Raw genomic sequence first — 20729 nt, 5'->3', positions numbered from 1 at the left:
ATACAAAAGCTTAACCAACGTCTGATCACAGCTCAGGCTGTCCTTCACAGGATCACATAACAATATGTAAGAGCTAGGGTGAACACTTGGGACCCACAAGGATGATTCTGATGCCATTTCTACTCAGCGCTAAAACTGAAAGGAGACCGAGACCCAAGCGGGGTTGGGTTAAATCTCAATATGCAATCCCATGTGTCGAACCTTTTGGTTTTTTAAGACAGTGATGAAAAGTAAAGCCCGACGCCTGCCGTCCTCAAGAATAACCCGCCCATGCAAATGCTCGCCCTGATGGTTTCAATCTACGTAACGAGGTCCATCGTCCTGCCAGTTTGCTGCTGGTGTCTCTGGCATTCCATAAGCCCCTGGTGTTGGTGCTGCGTAATAACCTTGTTGGGCTCCAGGGGTAGGTGCGTCCATTGCCTGAGGAGTTGGTGCCCATTGAGCTCCCCAGGACGGGGCCGGAGTTGGGGCTGCTGCAGGTGTCGGTGCGTTGTACGGCGCAGGAGTTGGAGCTGAGTAGGCGCCTGGAGTCGGAGCGTTCATAGCCGTAGGCGTGGGCGCTGACATATGCGCTCCAGGAGTCGGTGCATCATATGAATTTCCGCCCCATCCACTAGGCGCTGGTTGGTTCGAGCCCCAATTGTCATTGGAGGGAGTAGGATGCTGGTATGCCGGTGTTTTTGATCCCCATGTGTCACCACCGCCTCCATATCCCGGGGTCTTGGAACCCGCAGCGAACCCATCCTGCTGGAGACCGTAAGCCGGCGTCTTTGCCCCCGAAGACCAAGCAGGGGTTCTGTTTCCACCACCATAAGACGTTCTACTGCCATCGTACGGGTTCACAGTCCGTGAGCCATCGACCCAAGCAGGGGTTCGACCACCATTTGCATCGCCAGATGATTTCCAGGCAGGTGTACGCCCACCGTTGGCCCCCCCAGCAGGTGCTATAAAAGTCAGCAATGAAAACTCAACATGCGACTATGGAACTTACTTCTTGCGGTGTTCCAGGCTGGGGTCCGCTCGACACCTGCAGCTGGCGTACGACCACCATCCCACCCACCGGGAGTAGCTCCTCCCATACCTCCTCTGCCACCCCGAGGAGTAAAGCCCCCTCTGCCTCCACCGTGACCACCTCTCGAGTTGGGATCAATACTCTGCCCACTAATCCGATCCTTGAATCCTAACGCATCCTTCGGAACATTCACAGTCTTGTTCTTGGTGTGCAATTCGACTCGAGCATTGGTATCTGTTGTCTCTTTCACAATTCCAAGCAAGCCCTTGTAAGGCCCCCGTCGAATGGTCACGGTCTGGCCAATAGAGCGATCTCTACCAAAGGTTTTTGGGGGTGCCATGGCGCCATTGCTTTCCGGGTTTCGTTTCATGGCGGGGTTCATGGCGTTGAGATCCGGAGCCGCTGCCGTCGTAGTGACTCGCCCCCCCTTTGCAGAGACCGTGGCGACGCTTGTGGTGCGTGCAACAAAAACACCAGCATTTTCGCTCTGCGCAGAATTTCGTAGGAACAGGTATGCTCGATGGATGTGAATGATCTTACCAGATCTGGCTTCTCCACCGAACTCCTTGACAACATCGTCGACCCGAATTTCAGATCCATTTCTGTCTGTGGCAACAGCGTGTTTGCGTCTCTCGAGCTTGTTCGAGATCTGGGAAGGCATGACCATTCGGGTCTGGCTGTTTTGATCAAGAACAACCAATGACTCGCGATCGACCTTGACTACACATGCCACCGTGGAAGGATCAAGTTGGACCAGATCCCAAAGCTCGAATTGTCCCAGAGATCCGCTACCACCTGAGTCGCTTGCCTCTCGAAGGTCTTTGCTGAAAACAGTGATCTCCGTATTGCCTTGGTCACTCAAAAGAGTGACGCGATCTTCCACAATCTTCACGACCATGCCCACCTCATCTCTAAAACGACTTCCGCCGATGACCTTGACATGATCTCCCTCTTTAAATCTCTTGCGGAGACCCTTGACTGGAACCTCGATTGTCTGGCCCTTGAGGTCGCCCTCAGAAACAGCCATCGTGACGATGTCGCCTTGCACAGACACAGCTTTTCCCACAACCCCCTTCTGCTCGCCCTCGTAGACTTCGATCACATCGCCAGGAAGGTATGAAGCATTAGCCGTGCTTGCTTTCAGACTTGCAGCAAGAGCGTTCAGATCCAGATTTTCGGTGCCGTCCTCAGCCCCAGAAGCAAATCTCGTGACTTCTTCCAGAGTTGGGTTCACATCTTTCGTAACCAAAGTTTGAATCTTGACCTCCTTTTCGCAATACCCGTTGATGTATTCGTCGCCAAGATAAGACCAGGTCTTTGTATTAGGGTTACCCTGCAGGTACTTTGCATGTCGCTTCTTGGCTTCCACCTCACTGAATAATCTTTGAGGGGGTCGAGGGCCCGCAGCCACCCGTTTTCGCTTTGCGCCGAATGCATCCGTGGGGGCGTTGGCATCATCATGTAAACCGTAATCCAGACGAGGCACATATCTTACCCGCATTTCGAGGCCCGTGTCCGTGACATCTATAACTTGAGCAAGGTCGCCAGCATACTTAGGAGGCCGTCTCAAACGCACATAGGCTCCAGGCTCCAGGGAAGGAGTCTTCGAGACTCTGAGTAGATCCGGCATTTCCTTGATCTCGACCAACATCATCTTGGTCCTCGGATATACGTTCATCAACCCATCTAGAGCAACCATGATGTCTGCCTGCCTTTGGGCCTCAACGTAGATGAAGCCCTTCATTGTCGACTGTGTTCCTCCACGCTCGAAAGCACAGGTAATGGCAAGCTCGTCCTTGGTGCCAAGTCTCTCCTCAATACGCTTCATGATGGAGAACACTGCCTCTCTTTCCTTCCCCTCTTTACACCGGACTGCCCAAATGCTTGGATCATCGACACTGGGAAGTAACAAGCGCTTTGGTACCACAGCAGAATCTCCCATGGCTCGCCCGGATCTGTTCTTGTTGGCATATCGTTGCCGCAAGATTTCTGCCTGCTTCTCGGCATCGAGGCTCGCTTCCATCTCACGTCTTCGATCCAACTCCCTGTGCCGCCTGTCATCCGTCTCGCCTCCCGCTGGAAGATCTGCCAAATCATCGGGATGCGTATCGGCAATGAAGTTGTCTTTGATTTCATTGAGCTCGTCTTCGTCGTCATCGTTCTCGTCTTCATCTTCGTCAACTTCGGCTTCGACATCGAGGAACTGATTGCGGCGTTCCCGTCGACGTTTTCTGCGATGACCCTGCAGAAACTGTCAGACACTGTAGCCTGGAGATTGAAACAAACTGAAAGCCTGTGGAATGTGTCAAAAGGGAATCTGAATGCTCACTGTGATCTCTTCCTCATCGTCGTCGTCCTCATCTTCTTCATCCTCATCCTCATGTGCGGCTCGAGCTGTATCTTCCCCTTCACCTTCGGCATCCTCTTCATCCTCGTTTTCATCGTCATCGCGATCATCTACAGAAGACCGCCGCTCGTTCACCTCCCGTCTTCTGGCTGCCTCGCTTTGGATCTGCGCGCCTGCGTCTTCGTCGTGGTCAGATCCTCCATCTTCAGCGTCCGAAACATCGGCAGGGGCAGGATTGAAGTCATCCTCGTCATCGCTGTCATCGAACCGGGTATTCAGAAGGCTTGAGGTCAACATTGTGGATAATGGAGGTTGTAGAGTGTAAATGTAAGTAGAGAGCTTGCTGTTGGTTTTAAAATGGAAATCGCGCTAAACTTGACCCTTGCCTCCCGCCGCATTTGATAGTTCTATACCACGTGATCTCAGCCTCGTCGGCTAGCGAGTTTGGGAGCTGCCGCTGCAAACTCGTAAGGTTGAGGGTACCCGGATATTTTTTCCCAATGTCCCAAGTTATATTGGATATTAACTGGACCGAGGACTTGAATATTCTAGAGCTTCTAAGGACAAGTTGGAGAGGACAAATATGAATTAAGGGAATATTCGAAGTAGCAGGCACAGAAGCCTTGTTTGAAATGTTCAACTTCGCTCGCGCGAGAAGGTGAAAGCGGCACGTCTCAATGTTTCAAGTCGGCTTGGATATTTCAGATACTTCTTCACTAGAAATACCTTCTATCTATAGTAAAGCCAGAGTCTACTTCCTCGTATATTTGTGATGATCTAGAATATTTAAGATCCGTCTCTTTTTATTCCCCAGCTCGAATCTAAAGCCCTCAATAATTAGTGCCGCTTTTCCGTCTCCGCATCCGACGCCGCTTTCACCTCAGCTCTCCAAGCCGCGAGCCCGTCTATTCCCTCCTGTCCACTTCACAGTATACCTTATAAGCAATGAAGGCCATCCGGATAGAAGAATTTGTTAAAGTGAGGCCATTTCTGCACCATGGAAGTCCTCAATCTAATTCATACTTAGGACCTGGAAGAGATCAAGGTATCCGAGGTCCCAAATCCTCAAGCCAGGGAGGGCGAGGTTATTGTGCAAATCGTTGCAGTCGGTGTGAACTTTGTAGACATATTATATGTAAGTCACCCTCCTACCCTGTGTCAATTGCGCTTTTCTCTCACTTATGTTGCCTCAAAATTGTCGGGAGTGGGGCGTTGGTGCGATGAGTTTAGTTCTGAAGTTTGATTTTTTCTTCGACTCCGTGAATATTGAGAAGACAAGGGTCGTTTGGGTGCATATGCTTCTATTCCATGAACATCAGAAAGTTATACAATTACTCTAGCAATTCTTAGATCTTTGGGGAGTTCACTAGTCCTGACCTCAAGAAGATACTTTTACCAACCCTTTCTCACGCCTGCTCTCTTTCTCAGACCAATTTCTCATTACTTCTTTCAGGCTCGAGGCAAACATCAAAACAACCGGTCCTTAGTCAGGCCCCCCTTCATCCTCGGACTCGAATTCGCCGGGATCGTGGTATCTGCCCCTATCGGTTCTCAATACTCACCAGGAGATCGAGTATTTGGCAGCGGGCTCGGTTCCTACGCCGAGCAGATCGTCGTCAAAGGAGCCTCGCTCCATCATATACCCAAAGACTGGGACTTCAGAGATGCCGCTGGCCTTGCAGCGACTGCACCTGTCAGCTATGGCGCCCTGATCACTCGGGGGAGGCTTCAGAGAGGCGAGACAGCTCTGATCCATGCAGCAGCTGGAGGACTCGGTGCTATGGCTATACAGATATCCAAGGCCGTTGGAGCAAGAGTGATAGCCACCGCTAGCTCTCAAGCCAAACTCGATGTTGCAAAAAGCTTTGGTGCAGACGAGTGTGTAAATTATGAAACCAATCCTGAATGGTGGAAAGAAGTGCTCCAACTTACCAATGGGAAAGGTGTTGATGTTGTTTATGATCCAGTGGGACTCGTGGGCGAAAGTCTGAAATGTCTAAAGCAGAAAGGCCGCATCCTCGTTATTGGATTCGCTGGGACAGAAGGGGATATCGAGAGAATTGCAACAAACAGGATATTATTAAGACAAGCCCAAATAATTGGCTATGTAAGTCGAAACAAACTCAGTTGCCTCCCTCTGACCTTTACCAGCGTTTCGGTATGACCGACCGAACAGATCCAGGAGAGACGGCTGAAATATGGAGAGGGTTGAAAGTCATGTGGGAAGATGGTCTACTCAGACCAACGGTCTTTGATCGAAGCTATAGAGGATTGGAAAGCGTGGTCAGCGCGATGAAGGACCTTCAAGCCCGATATGTTTGGGGCAAAGCAGTGGTGCTGCTGGACCATGGCCGCCATGGGTCGCGATTGTGAATTTGAAAGCTAGGTTGAGTAAGATAGTTCTATTGACTCTTCGCTACCCCATCAAGAGGTTCATGCATTTCCTTTATAATACAATGAGCGCTATAAGCGACATCTTTCTCGTCCCAAATGCCTGGATATTGATTCCGCCATGAAAATCGACCTAAACGCCTGGCTTGACAATGCGGATATCATTTCGTCTATGATCTTCTTGAACATAACATTCATCACAGTTTAACGCCCCAGATTCCCCGACCACCACTAACTCCAACCCAATCCCCACCGTCGTTGTTCAAAGCACTATGGGGTGCCCAGCTGATGTTACCAACTTCGTAATCACATTGCCAGCTGGCTGCTGGTCCACGGGCGTTGTCTGATGCCGATGCACCATTGACTGCTGAACCTTGTGGAGTAAGTGCAGTGCTTTGGCTCAGTAAGTCCCAAATCAGAACTAGGGAATCATCAGCGCCAGAGGCAAGGGTGCCTCTTCGCGAGGGTGACCACTCTATGCAATTGATTGACGCCGCATGCCCTCGAAGCTCGAGCAAGGCTTGCCCTGGTTGCCGGACATCAAGAATCCGAATAAGATTGGAATCTTGAGAGAAGGTGGCTAATAGGTGAGTATCGTGAGGTGATGCAGCAAGCCTCAGTAAGGGTGGAGCGTATGACATCGTCTGCTGCGCCAACGTAGGACTTATTCTTCCTCCACCAGGACTGGCATCTAGCGAGGAATTAGTATCTAAGTCCAAGGAGCGTAGGGCACAACTTACCTTTGTCATCCTTGGCAGTGGGCTCGTAAATGATGGTGCTATGCTCCAAACTTCGTAGGTCGAACATTCGGACACTCCCATCTGCTCCACAGCTGACGAAGACATCAACACTATTTGCACAGAACCTCACATCGAAGACCTCCTTATCGTGAGCAATTAATTGTGTTTTTGCCGTCAACGTTGGTATGTCCCATATTGTACAGGTAGTGTCAATGCTTGATGTGATGATGAGACTAGGCGAGACGGTATTCCAGTCCAGCGAAGTCAAAGGAGCTGTGTGTTCGGGGGTCTTCGAATTTGAAAGGAGCGCTAGTGGTGTAAGCTTGCTCGCCGGGAGATCTCTTCCATGATTCGCGGAGCGGGTAATAGAATTTCCTGGAGACGCCATTGGTGTTTCTGAGGGTAGAGACCAGAGTCTGAGATGGTCTCCAGAGGTAGCAAGAAGATCGGTTGATTGCTTCTGAGACGATGGCGGTTCCCACAAGAGGCGTGTGACTGGATACGAGTGGGTAGCTTCCGCGATTTTGATAAACTCCAATCCATATTTTGGAGCTCCTGGGGTATACGATTCAGGCGGTGTCGGGGTAATTTGTGAATCTAGAATTTGAATCTGACAAGGACATGAGCATATATCCATATCATAACTGGCTTTTGATGGGCAAACACTTACAAAATTATGTCCATCTTCCAGATAGCTCCCAACAGCCACTTTCCCCGCATCGTGATTCTGGGCCGGCCATTTACACCAGTCAAAAGCATATATGGCCCATGGTGCAAGATAATTGCTGTTGGTGGGGACTGAGTTGGCGCCGTCATATGAATATGGATTTGCCCCAGGCAATCCATCAGAGAGACCAGAGTCAGCGCGGGGTCGGATATCTGCGAGGCCAAGCGGCGTGTTCGAGACTGCCCGTTGGGTACTCTGGGGGGCATATTTCTGTGTCGTGGGAGATGTAAAGTGACCCTGGTCAGTTCCTCCTGGTGTTGTTGGTGTGAAGGGCGTGAACCCTTGGCCATCGAAGCCAGCGGCTGGACTCGAGCGTGTATAGCTGTGCGAGAGACCTAAAGCTGAGGATCTTGAAGGAGAGGAATACTGTTCTGGCGCCATGGTTGGCGCATTGGGCGCGGTGTTGGCTGTAATCGGGCCTGGTCTGCCAGGTTGCAAAGAGCCTGGGAGCTGCCCCGCGCTTGTATATTGAGATGCTTCGGGTGCGGCTTGCTCAAGGCTGATACGAGGACCTGCGGCTGTTGTATAGTCTCTAGGAGACAGAGCTCCGCGCTGGGAAGCCATGTTCGTTGCGCCGCTCAGATGGAGCTCATCTGGGTGTCGACTGCGTCTTTGGTTCTCGAACTGCTGTGACTGGCTCATTTCTCCGCTGGAAGGGTGCGCTGCAATCGATGTATTGGCGTGCTGTGGAGCATAAGCAGATGGCAGCGCAGACTGCTGTCCTCCCAGGTTCGAGTTCAACGACGTTGCACCGGAAGGGTAGAGCCTGTCTGTGCCAGCTACCGTTCTCGCAGACCCGATGTTGTTGAGGCTGCCAGCGGGGGCCCCGATAGAACCTAGATTGTGAGCTGCTTGCAGGATACCAGAAGCAGTAGCAGCTCCAGGAACCTGCTGCGCATGTTGCGACGAGGAGGAAGATGTGTGCGAGTGGAAACCGAAGGGCATATTCGACAAGGCGTTCGTTTTGACAAGATGCACGTCGTCTCGTTGGCTGAAATTAACTCGGGGAGCTCGCTAACGTCCGCACAACCCCCTAAGTGAGCAGAGAGCCGCACAGTACGTACTTTATTAACAGCACTGCTCTCTCTTGAGGGGCACACCTGCCACTTGAGAAACTTCGATGTCTGCTGTATAACGTGGATTGAGTCCGTGTGCCATGGTTCATTTTCCGATTTTGCTGCAATAAGTAGGTCCTCAAGTGAGTGCAATATTAGCAACAAGTTAACACCTCATTCCCTGTCACTTTGATACAGTACCCATTCAGTGTTGACGACTCGAATAAAAATTCCTGTCATTGATTAATTGCTTCTTGGCACCGACGACCATCAAGTCAAATCGAGCTCTAAATTCTAGGGCCGTTGCTGGGACATGTGAATGACCGAGGTTGTCCCCCCTATCCCAACGCCGTTCCATGCAAACCAACCACGCAGACCGATGCACAACCAAGTACACACAAAAGCCACCAAGAAGCTCAACGATAGGGATCGACCTATTTGACTTGATCATCATCCGTCTCCCATCGGTGCTCTTCATCACCCAATTTCCAAACCTTCTCTTCATAGCCCAGTACCTTCTTGACTTTCTCAACCGTGGCCATGTCGCCCGTATTTTTGCCAATATTATCACTGATCTTGATGGCTTGGTTGCCCGCTGCCGAGCTCAATTTGATAACAATATTGAGAGGGGTAGACTTGTGACCAGTGCTTTGATGGACAAAATCGTTGGTGAAAAAGGTTCCGACACCGAATGTGCACTTGAAGCCGGCCTCCTCAGCAATCTTCTTGTACTCTAGACAAAGATCTATGTTGAGGGAGTCGGAGAAGACAATCGTCTTCGGTTCCTTGATGCCCTCCTTGGCGTAGAACTCTCGCATAATCTTGACGAAGTTTGCAGGGTCTCCGGAGTCTTGTCGAACACCCGTAAAGACCTCGGCAAATGTTTTTGTTTTCCCCGATCCGTGGGCTGAGGTCTCAGACTCCACCACGCCGTCAGACAAACTCGTTTGATGTGTTGGAGTGATAGGAGGAATTGGTTCTCTGAATGCTTTCAAGAAGATGGGTGTGCCGAAGGTATCAGTCAAAGCTATGCCGAGAACGCCCTCCCCGAAACATCCCACCCAGTAGCTCAACGCGGTCTTGGTCGCGGTCTCATAGTTACCAGTAATTGCTGCTACTCCCATGAACCATTCGTGTGCAACTGTTCCGATGGGAGGAATGCCAAACCTCATAGCAAGATGGACATTACTCGTGCCAGAGATCTCGCCCGGTAGGCCATTCTTCACCCCCTCCTTCTTCGCCTTGACCAAACCTCGGAATACAAGTGCTTGAGTATGGTAATCTCTCCTCCGTCTGGTTCCAAACTCCGAAACGATACAGCCAGCTTCTAGCAGGCGCATGCCTTTAGCATAAGCCTGCTCCTCCTGGCCATCGTATATCCAATCCTTGTCAATGAACCGGAAGTATGCCTCGCTTGTCAGAGCCAGCAGTGGAATCTCGTAGAGGATTGTCTCGACCCAGGATCCCTTCACAACAAGATTGACTTCGCCAATATCTTCGTCGCTGCCTGTGTCGTCTTTCGCGGTGAACGAGGCTGTGACTTGCTCGCGAGGGTTGAGTCTGAAGTCCTTGAGGAAATCGAGGTATTCCTTGTTGAGGTAGGTACAGGTTGACTGTAGAAAGCGGAGTTCTTCAAGCGAAAGGGCTATGTTTCCGAGCTCTGTTTGTGTTAGGTTGCGCAAAGCGCAAGGCTGGGAGAGACGTACTATTGATTTGGATCTGGAGCCACCGAAAAGCAGCTCTAGAAAGCTTCTTGTCAGGAGTCCTGTTCTTGAAAGCATAGGTCACCTTCACATCTGCAAAATACTTCAAGACTGCGCATTGCATAGTCAACTTGTAGAGGTCAGTGTCCAGGAAGGAGATGACCCCCTCAGGAAACGGCGACGAACCATTGAAGTCCATGGCGGCGTGGTTGAAGAGGACTTCAAATGGAAGGTGGGGGAGACGCTTGTGTGGAATTTAGGGAGTGGAACGCGTGTCAAAACATGCGGAAGGATGAGCTTAAAGACGCAATAGAATAGAGGCACCTGTGGTCGGCGATTCGGTTAAAGGTTCCAATGTCAGATGATCGCAAGACTGTTGTAAAAATAAAAGGAATTGGAGCAAAAGAACCAAAAAAAAGCCCAATCACTTAGGGCATGGAATGAAGAAGCAAAAGCTTTGAACGATGCAAGGATCGAACTTGCGACCTGCTGCGATATGAACATATAATTATGCTATGTAAAGCAGACGTGATAACCGCTACACCAACCGTCCTGAGCAACGAAAAAGTTCCTTATCTGGATCTATATAGCCCTTCGTCTGGCAAGAAATGGTCCGTACTAGCGGCCGCATCATGCGGATAGCGTGATTGGAGGAGATGGTTGTATTCTTACCTACAAGGGATATTTGTGTGCGGCCGCTAGTACGGACCATTTCTTGCCAGACGAAGGGATACATTATTACCAATTTCACAGAAATATTTCTGCACAGACACTATGCTCCTTTTCCTTCCGCCCCGCCCCGCCATGTTTTCCACCAATAAATGAACTTTGCAAAGAATTGGAGATCTGAGTTCTTCTAAACATGACTTTGCAATTAGCTATTACCTAGGACTTTGTGAGGACGAGAACAGCTCTTTAAAGACCCCATATCTTCAAACTACAAATAGCTAACAATGGGGAGGAATTAACAACACAGTAGCCCGCATTATGGAAAAGATATCTCCACTTGTCCAGAGTCATCTAGGACATTGAGATGACTGAAAATAATAAATATCAGCTACGAAGTTTTATCTTAGAAAAACAGAATTGTGAGGGGCTATTGTCCCATACCTCTTAGGATTCTGAAATGGAGCGACAGGTCAAGGTATGTTTTGCATCGAGGACATCAGGGATCAGGAATTCAGGATTATAATTTTTTAGTCATTTCAAGTTCTATGCATTCAAAACCAGGTATTCCTGACGCCTCTTCATGATGATGCTCCAAAAGAAATCCCAAAACCTCCCAGAAAATGCGGGATATTCATCTCCTGATGTCGTACCCGGAGTTGCCGTTTGCCAAATTCGAGTCCGACACCATAATCATCCCTTCATGATACCTACCCCCTTCTCGGCCATGCTCACCCAGGCCAGGCCACTCACCACGATAGCAGACAATAAGGCCGTCAAAATCCCAGCACCGGCTCGATCCGCTGTGGTAATCGGCTTCACTACTTCTGGTGTGCTGATATCTCCGCTTCCCGCGCTGGGGTCTCCCTTACTCGTGCCCCCAGAGCCCGCCGTCAGAGGGGCTTTCGCTTGCGTGATCAAATTGCTCTGAATGACCTCCATCGCAGCCATTTGCTGTCCGACTCCCGATGTGCCATCCCACGCTGCCCCGAGTGCCCAGCTGAGTCCACACGTTCTCCCATTTGGATGATCGGCCGGAGAACCGGAACATTGGAGGGCTGCCGCTTTGGCAGAGCTCTCGAGAACCCCCTTGACCTGGTCGAAGATGAAAGGGGCTTGTTTCGTGGCTGCCGCCATCCAGCGCGTGAGGTAGGCTTTGAAGCTGAGCATATCGATCGAGCATGTGCTTACTTTCGCTTCGCATATGTTTTCGTAGGCGATGCCATTTCGGAAGAAGTTTGTGAGGGTTGCATTGAGGAGCCCGGCGACCCGGCCCTGCCAGATTTGGCTACCATTTGTCTTGTATATGCTGTCAGTCTTTGTGTAACATTCGGCAAGCATGATTCTGCACTTACATAGTTGTACATGTGTGCAGCCCCGAGGAGAAAGATGGCAGAATTGTACGAATATTGCTGTTTGTTGACCTGCGTACAGTTGTCGACGGTCGATTGCGCGCCGTCATACACATTATAGGCGTCATCTATGAATTTAACACTTCTCACCCAATCCCATGTTCGTTCTGCAGATACGGCATATGAATCATTGGCCGTGTATACGGCCAGGCGAGCAGCGATATTGAAGAAGCACCCATTGGCGATGGAGTTCTTGTAGGTGAAACCGTTGAGAAAGGAAAAGGCTTGCCAATGCAAGCCTCCATTACACGTGGTAGGGTCCCACTTGCCTGCCTGAACGTTGTAGACTCCTTGAGCAAGTGCGAGCCATTGTGGCTTGTCGGGTGGAGGGTCTGGAAAGCCCAATTCTGCTGCAGTCATTGCCGACATGCCCCAGAAACCTGTTATTTGAAGATCGGTCAGCGCAATCGTGTTGCCAGAACACACCCTGGACTAGGCAGGTGCCAAACATAAAGAAAGTTGTAGCTACCTTGATCATCGTTGCCCATGCCGTTGGTTTGGTTCGTAGGAAGGTAGTCATTATCCGGACCGGTCTGAAATAGCAGTGCTTGTGAGACAACGTCATTGTATGTCGTGTCACCTGTGTAATACCACTGGAAATCCAAACGGTTAGAAATTTCCGAGATGAAGATGATGTAACGACAAATTGGAGCGGGCAAGTGTCTTAGGGAATAGGACTATTGGAAATAGCAGAAGTGTGGGCGTGCTTACGTAGTCGACGAGACTTCCAAACATTGCACCTGCTTCCCACCAGAAGTATCCCGCATTTGTTATAGAGGGGGTCGCTGGAGGACCGGGCAGTAGCCCTGGCGTTTGGCCTGAGAGGTTTCCTTTATAGTAGGACATCATGTCAAAGGCGATTGTGCTTGCCGCTGACTTGATCGACGCTGTACTGAATATCAGCCAAAGAGCCTGGGGGGGTTTAGCGGGTTGGGAGAGCCGATGGAACGCACCACTTGAGGTCAAGTCAAGCTCGATGGCGGTGGCGGCATCACCAAAGAGCGACAGTGCCAGAAGCACCGCCAGCGGTCGAGGGATAGAAAACCACGCCATGATGCGTGCGATGCGTTCGGAGGGCGGATTAAGCTTATTTACAACGCGTGGGGGGGGGAGGTGGGATCCGAGCCAGGCACGCAAAGCCAGTCTAGTCTGGTGCTAGACCACGTGCGGGGGGGGAGCCGTTCGAAGGCTCAGGTCCAAAACATGGAATTGGAAAAGTTGCGATGTTGTTGTGAGGAGAAAGATAGAGCCCAATCTTCGGGCGATTATCTCGAGCCGCCTAATGACGCAGGAACCATGGCCCTCCCTATTTTAAAGATCAGCGGCTTGCCGTCCAAAGGCTGCACCAACAGGGCGGCCGATGGCTTGCTTGTGTGTAGCGAGTCGCTATTTCGGGAGGTCTGGGGCGGGTGGGTTGGTGGTGTGGACTTGGTGTGGAATTGTGGTGTGTGCTTGGGGGCTTGATTTGATCTGCGAACGATTTGGCCTGGGGTGCGCGAGCGAGTTTGAGGTTGGGGGAGGAGGGAGCACGGAGCGCGCTCGGCGAATGGACCAAGTCGAAGATGAGAGAGGGCTCTGGACAGGGATTGTGTGACGTTGACTGTTTGGGGCGCAGCGGAAAACAATTTCACGCCTCTCGTCCGGTACACGGTACACCAATGTCACCACAGGTCCAAATGGTGTTTGCCGTGCAGGAGCAGGCGTGCAGGCGGTCTTTGGCTGACTGTGCGGCTGTGAGGCTGTGTGTGCCTCGCGGTCCGCAGACGGATGTGTCTCTGCACAGCAGATTGGCGGCTGGTGGTGCTGGATTTCAAACGATACGACGATATGGAGGCAGGCAACATGGGCCGCGTCCCTTTCAATGTCGTGACCGCCTTCAATTCTCACTTAATTTATGTACAGTACTCGTAACTCACCCCCTCACCCCCTCGCCCCCTCACTCCCTCACTCACTCATGTTCTCCTGCCTCCTGTGCTGTGTACTGTATCTGAAGGAGGGCTGCCTGGTGTGTCAGCTGCAATACGAGCTTTGATTTGGAAGTGGGGCTGTGCTGGTTGTGCTGCGCGGCACTGCGCTGCGCTGCGCTGAATTGGACTGGACTGTGCTGAACGGGACTGGACTGGAAGAGGCGGCGCCGCAGTTCAGCAGCTGGGTCGAGTGTGTTGGAACTGGAACTTGGCCTGCAGCAAGGGCGCGGGTCAGCCCATGGCCCCATGCCCTCCCATGCCATGCCATGCCATGCCCATCCATCCCATCTCATCTAGCAGCTAGCAGCCAGCCTCCAGCCTTCTTCTCCCCTTCCCTTCCCTCCCCTCCGCTTCCTGCCCTCCCCTTCCCTTTCCCCTTCGCCGCTGCAGACAGGTTTGATCATTTTGCTCCTGCCCATCGTCGACAGGAAACAAAGACACTGCATTCTTTACAAGAGGCTACAGCACCTTGCGGCGCGTCGGTTTGACCCCCGTCTTCACCTCCAGTTAGATTGAGAGTGCGCACGCGATGCCCGGCTGCAGCTTCTTGAGCACTTCCTCCTGAATGCTCCCTCTCCCTTTCACTGTCGCTCCCTCCACCACTCCAACATTTTGATGGGTCGGCCCACTCTCGCTCAGACCCCCCCAGATCCACACTAGCAACACGTGACCCCCACCCCCCTGTTCAGACGACAGTCAGACTACAGAAGACAGACGACAGACCTCAAAACCTCGCCTGACCAACTCGTCATCGACCTTCAACGGCTATCAACTATCATCGCGTCGGAGCAAAGGGGAGGAGGACTTCAAACTTTCCGTTGCCAGTGAGCCCGTCGCGACAGCACGACACGACTGGCCCCCAACCCCACTCCCCACTCCCCACGAGCTTAGACTGATCAACCCTCATTCAAAATGCGTCTCTATCCCTCATCTACCGCCGTTCTGCTCTCGGCCCTCTTGTCCCTTCGAGTCCCGACGGTCTCCGCCTCTCGAGTCTTCGAGTCTCAATCGTTGGATTCCTGTCAATCCACAACCAATTTCACCGTTACCTTATTCCAAATCGCCTTCTCCCCCGACAACGGGACCTTGTCCATCAATGTCAAGGGCGCCACATCTATCACAGGAAAGGTGCGTCTCGAGGTCGACGCTGCCGCCTATGGATACACCTTCCTCAAAGAGTCCGTGGATCCGTGCACCATGGGCGTCGCCTTTTCAGGCTTCTGTCCATTAAATCTTCCCCAGATCAATTTTGACACCACCTACAACAACATCTCATCGTCCGTGACGAGCTCAATCCCAGGCATTGCCTTTCAAATCCCCGACCTGGATGCAACCGTCACGGTCCACTTGTATATGGCGACTGACACGGAACTAACGAACAGTTTGGCTTGTGTTCGCTCGCGAATTTCCAACAGGAAGACAGTAAACCAAGACGGAGTCAAGTGGGCGACCGCCCTGATCGCCGTCTTGGGTCTCATTGGCTCTGCCTTGGTATCTGGTCTTGGACATGCCAACACCGCCGCCCACGTATCGCTCTATGCAGCATCGCTCTTCAACTACTTTCAGGCCCTCGCTATCATCGGCCTGTGTGCAGTCCCTCTCCCACCGATCGTGCAGGCATGGACTCAGGACTTCAATTGGTCGTTGGGAATTATCAAGGTCAAATTCCTCCAGAAACTGGCGACCTGGTATCAGATGTCGACGGGTGGGACACCGTCGACAATCCTAGCTACGCTGGAAACAAAGTCCGTCCAGGTCGCCAAACGAGCTCTGGAGGTGCTTGGACCAGCTCGCTCACTCTACCCGCGTACTGCTCCGATTGCCACCACGGAAAGTGGCGAGTACATTGTCACGGGTATCGACCGAGCTGCGTTTCGTGCAAATATGGAACCGACGAATCTGTTCCTCACGAGTCTGATTTTCTACTGCATCTTCATCATCCTCGCCCTGGTCGGTCTTGGGCTTTTCAAGTTACTGTGTGAATTGGCACTTCGACGCAGATGGTTCTCGAGCCAGCAAAATCTTCTCCAAGAGTTCCACGATAAATGGCTGGTGACGCTCAAAGGCGTCATCTTCCGACTGATCTTACTGGGTTATCCTCTCATGACTATTCTGTGCCTCTGGGAGTTCACGCAGAATGACTCTCCAGGCGAGATATTCTTGGCCCTCATTTTTCTGTTCGGCATGACAATAGCACTCGCCTTGGCAGCCGTCAATGTCATCAACATCGCCAAACACTCTATACGGATCCACAGGACCCCGGCTTTCTTGCTTTATTCAGATGCAAGTGTATTGAACAAATGGGGGTTTCTGTACATACCATTCAAAGCCACCGCCTACTTCTACATTGTTGCCACCTTGGCGTATATCCTACTAAAGGGTATCTTCGTTGGCCTTCTGCAACACAAGGGCACGGTGCAGGCTTTTGCTCTCGTCATCATCGAGGCGGCTGCGCTTGTCGGGGCATCAATTGTACGACCTTGGATGGACAAGCCAGCAAACGCTATCAACATCTCCATCTGTGTGGTCAACTTCGTGAATGCGATTTTCCTGCTTATTTTCACCAACATCTTCAAGGGACCTGGCCTTCTCATTGGCATTACGGGCATGGTATTCTTCTTCCTGAATGTCATATTTGCCTTGGTATTACTGATCCTCGTCCTCGTTGTGGTTACCGTTTCCCTCGTCAGGAAGGACCCAGAGAGTCGATATCAACCAATTGCAGACAATCGAGGATCATTCATCAAATCTCAAACGGCCTTGGTGCCTATGGAGCTTGATCAATTGGGACTATCGGCGAGAGGAGCACTCGATAACGAGAAAGAGATGCAGAGTCGCGATCTTACGCATCAGCAGGGTGACAATGGCTATCAAAACACCTACAGCGGGGCGGGCGGACCACCCAGTCCCGGGCTCCAAGCCTACAACCAGTCTCCAGCTTTCAATCCGACCCACTATCCCTCGGAATCGCACGAGAGACTGGGTGATCCCTATGGAGGCTCCGACAGTGGACGATTAAAAGCAAGCCCAGTCTATGGTTCTGATAGCTCGCGCCCAAGCTCGTCCCACTCGAACATCCAGCGCGAAAAGAGTCCTTATGGTGCTGAAAGAAAACCCGTGACTAGGTAAGCAACGCTGTTTCACACCCTTTACTTCACCAATGCTAACTTCCACACAGCCCTTGGCAACGCGGGGCCGGTTATGATCATTGATGAGCCAGGCCTTTCAGTGTGTATTCCTTCTATGCGAGTTGCGAGATGGTCTAGGCCCCATTTCTGGCGGATGGTGTAGTGCCAGCTTCTCACTGGGAAGCTGGACTGTTCGAATGATGGATTTGAAGGGTCAAAGCCAATGCCCCTTGATGGTCGTGCAACACCCAAAGAAAGTGGTTGGCTACGAAACGTAAGCATTGGCAACTCATTCCGGATATTTTGGATACGACAGCATTGCGGCTGATGGCCAAAGAACAAGCTTCGATCTTCCACTGAGTGATGAGCGACGGAAAGATCTGAGACAGACACTGGTGACCAGCGGACGAAATAATTTTGAGATCTTGTGGTGGGGGGATGTATGATTGTGTAAAATATGAGGGGATTGGCTGCCTCCAGCGTCTGGAAACGTAAGGGCGTTTTTGGATGCTAATACCCGGATATACATGTAGCTCCGGGTTTCTGCAGATAGAGAGGGTCTAATTTTACTGTAATTGATACCAACACTGTGTCCTACCCAGAGAATGATCTAGATTGGATCACCCAACAAATCAAGGTTGTGCAAAGTGCCACTTCAACAGAGGACCTTCAGTGTACGAACTTGAGACGAAGGAAGCTTAGTCTCAAAGTTCGGGGAGCAATTTCGCTCGAGATATGGGACATTGAAGAAAGCCATTCGGCCAGCAGCCGTCGTCTCAATTAAATAACAAAACCAATAGACTTCCGCAACGGAGAAGCTCGATGTGAAATACTCGATCCACTTTTCGAGGGGCCTTGCGAGAAACATTGTGAAACGGGTTCGCTGACTTTCTATCCAGTTCGGAGTCCGTGGGGAATCGTGTCACGTGCTACAAGATCTGACATCAACTTCAACAAACATCCAGGCCCTTCCATTTTCCTCGCCTCCATCAGGCTCACATTTTGGAAGTCATTTCTTGCAGCAATAATCCCATTGACGGTTTCATCTGTGTCCGTTTTCGTAGGCAATTCGTACCTTGGCGAGTCACATCTCCTCCAACAGAAGAAGATGGCGCCTCTCCCCCGGGTGGCCTGCTTCCACGGCGGCGGCTCCTCGGCCTCGATCTTCGCGGCGCAATGCGACGCGCTGCAGAAGCACCTCTCTTCCGCCTTCGAATTCGTCTTCTTTGACGCTCCTTACGAGCGGGATGCCGGACCGGGTGTCCTGCCCTTCTTCTCCTACGAGAAGTTCGGGCCGTACCGCACGTGGTTCTTCAAGAACGAGAGCGGAGCGGAGGTCCCTGATGGGAGGAGGGATGGTGGGGGAGGTGAGGGTGGTATTGAGAGGGTGCTGAGGATGATCAGGGAGAAGGGGGACGGGGGTGAGTGGGTGGGCTGTATGGGGTTTAGTCAGGGGACGAGGATTGTGGGGGGGTTGCTGCTGCATCAGCAGAAGAGGAGGGAGATGGGGTTCCAGAGAGAGGAGGGGGAGGTGGATTTTAAGTTTGGGGTACTGTGTATGGGATCTTTTGCGCCGATGGTGTCGGATTTGACGGGTCGTAAGTTTGGACACTCCTGTTCATCAATCTCCAAGCTGTGGTTGAAGATACGCTAGAAATTGCTAACTGAAACAGCGGTGATGAGTCTGTCTGGTGGTCCAGACCTTATCACCATTCCGACATTGCATCTCCACGGGACAAAAGATGTCAATTACGCCAATGGGAAGAAGCAATTGGCTGCGTATTATGATCGGAAAACGGCGAGGCTGTTGGAGATCGACTATCACCATGCCATGCCATGGTTTAGAGCCGATTTGATGAAGTTTGTAGACGGCATAGAGAGTATCTATGAGGATTCTCAAGATGATTAATGACTGGCGGGTATAGCATTGTGAATTTTGGGTTAGATATCTGGATCGGGATGGAGTTCATAGGCGGAAAATCTCTGGTTCAGGTCAACCTAAATACGTTTGACAGGAGGAGCATATGTCAAATATCAAGAATAGTTTCCGCCTTTTTCTGCAAGGTCAACTTTGGAACCATCTCGAAGAGAGAAGTCACGACTCGCAAAGAAAGATTCCCTTCAACCTCGATAATCAGCTCTCTCTAATACATCCTTTTCCTCAAAGACTTTCACCCTTCCCTTTCCCAAAAAGACATAGCTTGTCATAACACGATATATTTAACTGTTATAAATGTTGCGAATTAGTCACCGAAGGGGTGAGTGGAGGATGCAATATCTCTAGTTTCTTCACACTCTAGACTCTTCACACTCTCGGCCCCCACCTCCCCCTCCTACTCCTTCCCGTTTCACTTTCAAAGTCGACCGCTTTCGGATTCGTCAATTCACCATTTACCTCTCTCGCCTTCATACTATTTGATTTTCAACTCCACTTCACTATTTCCTCCCAGCTTCAGTCCATTCCGCCTCCTTGAACTTCATGTCTTCGTTGATTTTCTACGCCTTCTTATCGCCCGTTATAGGAGAAATGTGAATATATTGAATACGAAAGCAGGTTGTTTGCAGTCAATTCTAAAAATATCCTCACCCCTTTACCTCGAGTGATGCCTATCTGCGTGCAGAGTGCGTATCAGCAAATCCATCAACCAAAGATGTCTTCAAGCCTTCGGACATGTACCGCAGATATCTGAATATTGGCTGCAGAATGGCAGTCTATTGTCTGTGCATTATTTGGAACATTGTCACCAGATGCTCAGTCCATTGTCCCCACGCAATTAGAATACTAGGGGGAAACGGGAGAACATTCAACGTCCGACGGGCTTTTGAACAAACAATCTGAAGCAAGCACAACAGGACGGGGCATTATCAACGGTGAAGTCTTCCATATTTCGAATCCTTACATCGGTCTCCTCGTAGACGCTGGCTTCGACGCTACCAATGCAGTCTGGCATGACGGGTTCTGCAGACGCGAACGTCACCCAATTTCATCGCGATTGGTCTCACAAGATGCAAAACTCTACAACTGCAAATGTAGAGTTGCTCTTTGGTGATTCCGAGAAGCAGCGATTCTTCCAAAACAGCAAGGAGCGTATTCAAACACACACTCTCTCTCTGGGATGAATTGTCCGATGTCGAACTTGCCCCCTCCACAACGATCCCACACAGCGAAGCACCCGCCGCATCGTCGTGTTTATGTACCATCCTGAGGACTAGTTCCACGACTGGAGCTACAAGTCAGCTGTTCGGGCCGATAGAATCCTGAATGCTGCAGTTAACCTAGCCAGAATCGACATCCCTACGGCTATGGCTTTCACTGAGAGAGCAGTTGGAGCCGGTTCAATTCCTCTTACCACTTTGTCCAACTTCTAGCCGTGGACGAATCCGAAGCCGCGTCGCAAGGACAACAGCAACTACGGAATGCTACTAATGAAGCCGTGCAGGCGTGAGTCCGCGGGTGATATGGTCTTCGTGTGGGAGGAGTTGCCACCGAAGATCTTGGAATCATGTGCCGCCAGATTAGTTGTCCATACCGTCAATGAGTTCTGGGCAAACGTGACGCCAACTATCGATGAATAGCGACA

General features: G+C 51.1%; 7 protein-coding genes and 1 non-coding gene across 8 annotated transcripts; 3 read left to right on the top strand and 5 right to left on the bottom strand.

Annotated features, from left to right (window-relative positions):
- Positions 1–294: 294 nt before the first annotated feature.
- K444DRAFT_647456 (transcription elongation factor Spt5) lies at positions 295–3656 on the bottom strand (the record flags this gene model as incomplete). The annotated part of the gene is made up of 3 exons (XM_024885341.1): positions 295–944; positions 992–3254; positions 3342–3656. 3 exons carry the CDS (start codon positions 3654–3656, stop codon positions 295–297), a joined length of 3228 nt encoding a protein of 1075 aa, XP_024728076.1.
- Positions 3657–4304: 648 nt separating this feature from the next.
- On the top strand, positions 4305–5732 carry K444DRAFT_656605 (zeta-crystallin; the record flags this gene model as incomplete). Its single annotated transcript, XM_024886099.1, has 4 exons — positions 4305–4337; positions 4387–4494; positions 4813–5466; positions 5511–5732. The coding sequence occupies 4 exons, from the start codon at positions 4305–4307 to the stop codon at positions 5730–5732; spliced, it is 1017 nt and encodes a 338-aa protein (XP_024728075.1).
- A 215-nt stretch (positions 5733–5947) lies between these two features.
- K444DRAFT_647454 (WD40 repeat-like protein) lies at positions 5948–8162 on the bottom strand (the record flags this gene model as incomplete). The annotated part of the gene is made up of 3 exons (XM_024885340.1): positions 5948–6441; positions 6491–7100; positions 7161–8162. The coding sequence occupies 3 exons, from the start codon at positions 8160–8162 to the stop codon at positions 5948–5950; spliced, it is 2106 nt and encodes a 701-aa protein (XP_024728074.1).
- Positions 8163–8455: 293 nt separating this feature from the next.
- On the bottom strand, positions 8456–10461 carry K444DRAFT_669071 (nicotinate phosphoribosyltransferase). The gene is made up of 2 exons (XM_024887485.1): positions 9979–10461; positions 8456–9932 (listed from the first exon to the last, which is right to left on the bottom strand). Exons 1-2 carry the CDS (start codon positions 10172–10174, stop codon positions 8707–8709), a joined length of 1422 nt encoding a protein of 473 aa, XP_024728073.1. The 5' UTR covers positions 10175–10461; the 3' UTR covers positions 8456–8706.
- K444DRAFT_t35 lies at positions 10434–10528 on the bottom strand. The gene has a single exon. It is a non-coding gene; the product is annotated as a tRNA-Val (tRNA).
- Positions 10529–11334: 806 nt separating this feature from the next.
- On the bottom strand, positions 11335–13106 carry K444DRAFT_647452 (glycoside hydrolase family 76 protein; the record flags this gene model as incomplete). Its single annotated transcript, XM_024885339.1, has 5 exons — positions 11335–11940; positions 11997–12433; positions 12523–12646; positions 12765–12940; positions 13007–13106. The coding sequence occupies 5 exons, from the start codon at positions 13104–13106 to the stop codon at positions 11335–11337; spliced, it is 1443 nt and encodes a 480-aa protein (XP_024728072.1).
- A 1826-nt stretch (positions 13107–14932) lies between these two features.
- On the top strand, positions 14933–17232 carry K444DRAFT_636510 (TRP-domain-containing protein; the record flags this gene model as incomplete). The annotated part of the gene is made up of 2 exons (XM_024884000.1): positions 14933–17145; positions 17199–17232. The coding sequence occupies 2 exons, from the start codon at positions 14933–14935 to the stop codon at positions 17230–17232; spliced, it is 2247 nt and encodes a 748-aa protein (XP_024728071.1).
- Positions 17233–18112: 880 nt separating this feature from the next.
- K444DRAFT_601407 (uncharacterized protein) lies at positions 18113–19314 on the top strand. Its single transcript, XM_024878677.1, has 2 exons — positions 18113–18746; positions 18822–19314. The coding sequence occupies exons 1-2, from the start codon at positions 18257–18259 to the stop codon at positions 19055–19057; spliced, it is 726 nt and encodes a 241-aa protein (XP_024728070.1). The 5' UTR covers positions 18113–18256; the 3' UTR covers positions 19058–19314.
- The last annotated feature ends 1415 nt before the right edge of the window (positions 19315–20729 follow it).

Source organism: Hyaloscypha bicolor (genome assembly GCF_002865645.1).
Source record: "Hyaloscypha bicolor E unplaced genomic scaffold K444scaffold_182, whole genome shotgun sequence".
Lineage (NCBI taxonomy): Eukaryota > Fungi > Ascomycota > Leotiomycetes > Helotiales > Hyaloscyphaceae > Hyaloscypha > Hyaloscypha bicolor.
This window is presented reverse-complemented; position numbering and strand designations above follow the sequence as displayed.

Coding starts and splice junctions, on each gene's coding strand:
- K444DRAFT_669071 (XM_024887485.1), bottom strand. CDS start 10,174: ATGGACTTCAATGGTTCGTCGCCGTTTCCTGAGGGGGTCATCTCCTTC. Junction 9,933..9,978: donor GCTCCAGATCCAAATCAATA/GTACGTCTCTCC, acceptor TAACACAAACAG/AGCTCGGAAACATAGCCCTT.
- K444DRAFT_601407 (XM_024878677.1), top strand. CDS start 18,257: ATGGCGCCTCTCCCCCGGGTGGCCTGCTTCCACGGCGGCGGCTCCTCG. Junction 18,747..18,821: donor GGTGTCGGATTTGACGGGTC/GTAAGTTTGGAC, acceptor TAACTGAAACAG/CGGTGATGAGTCTGTCTGGT.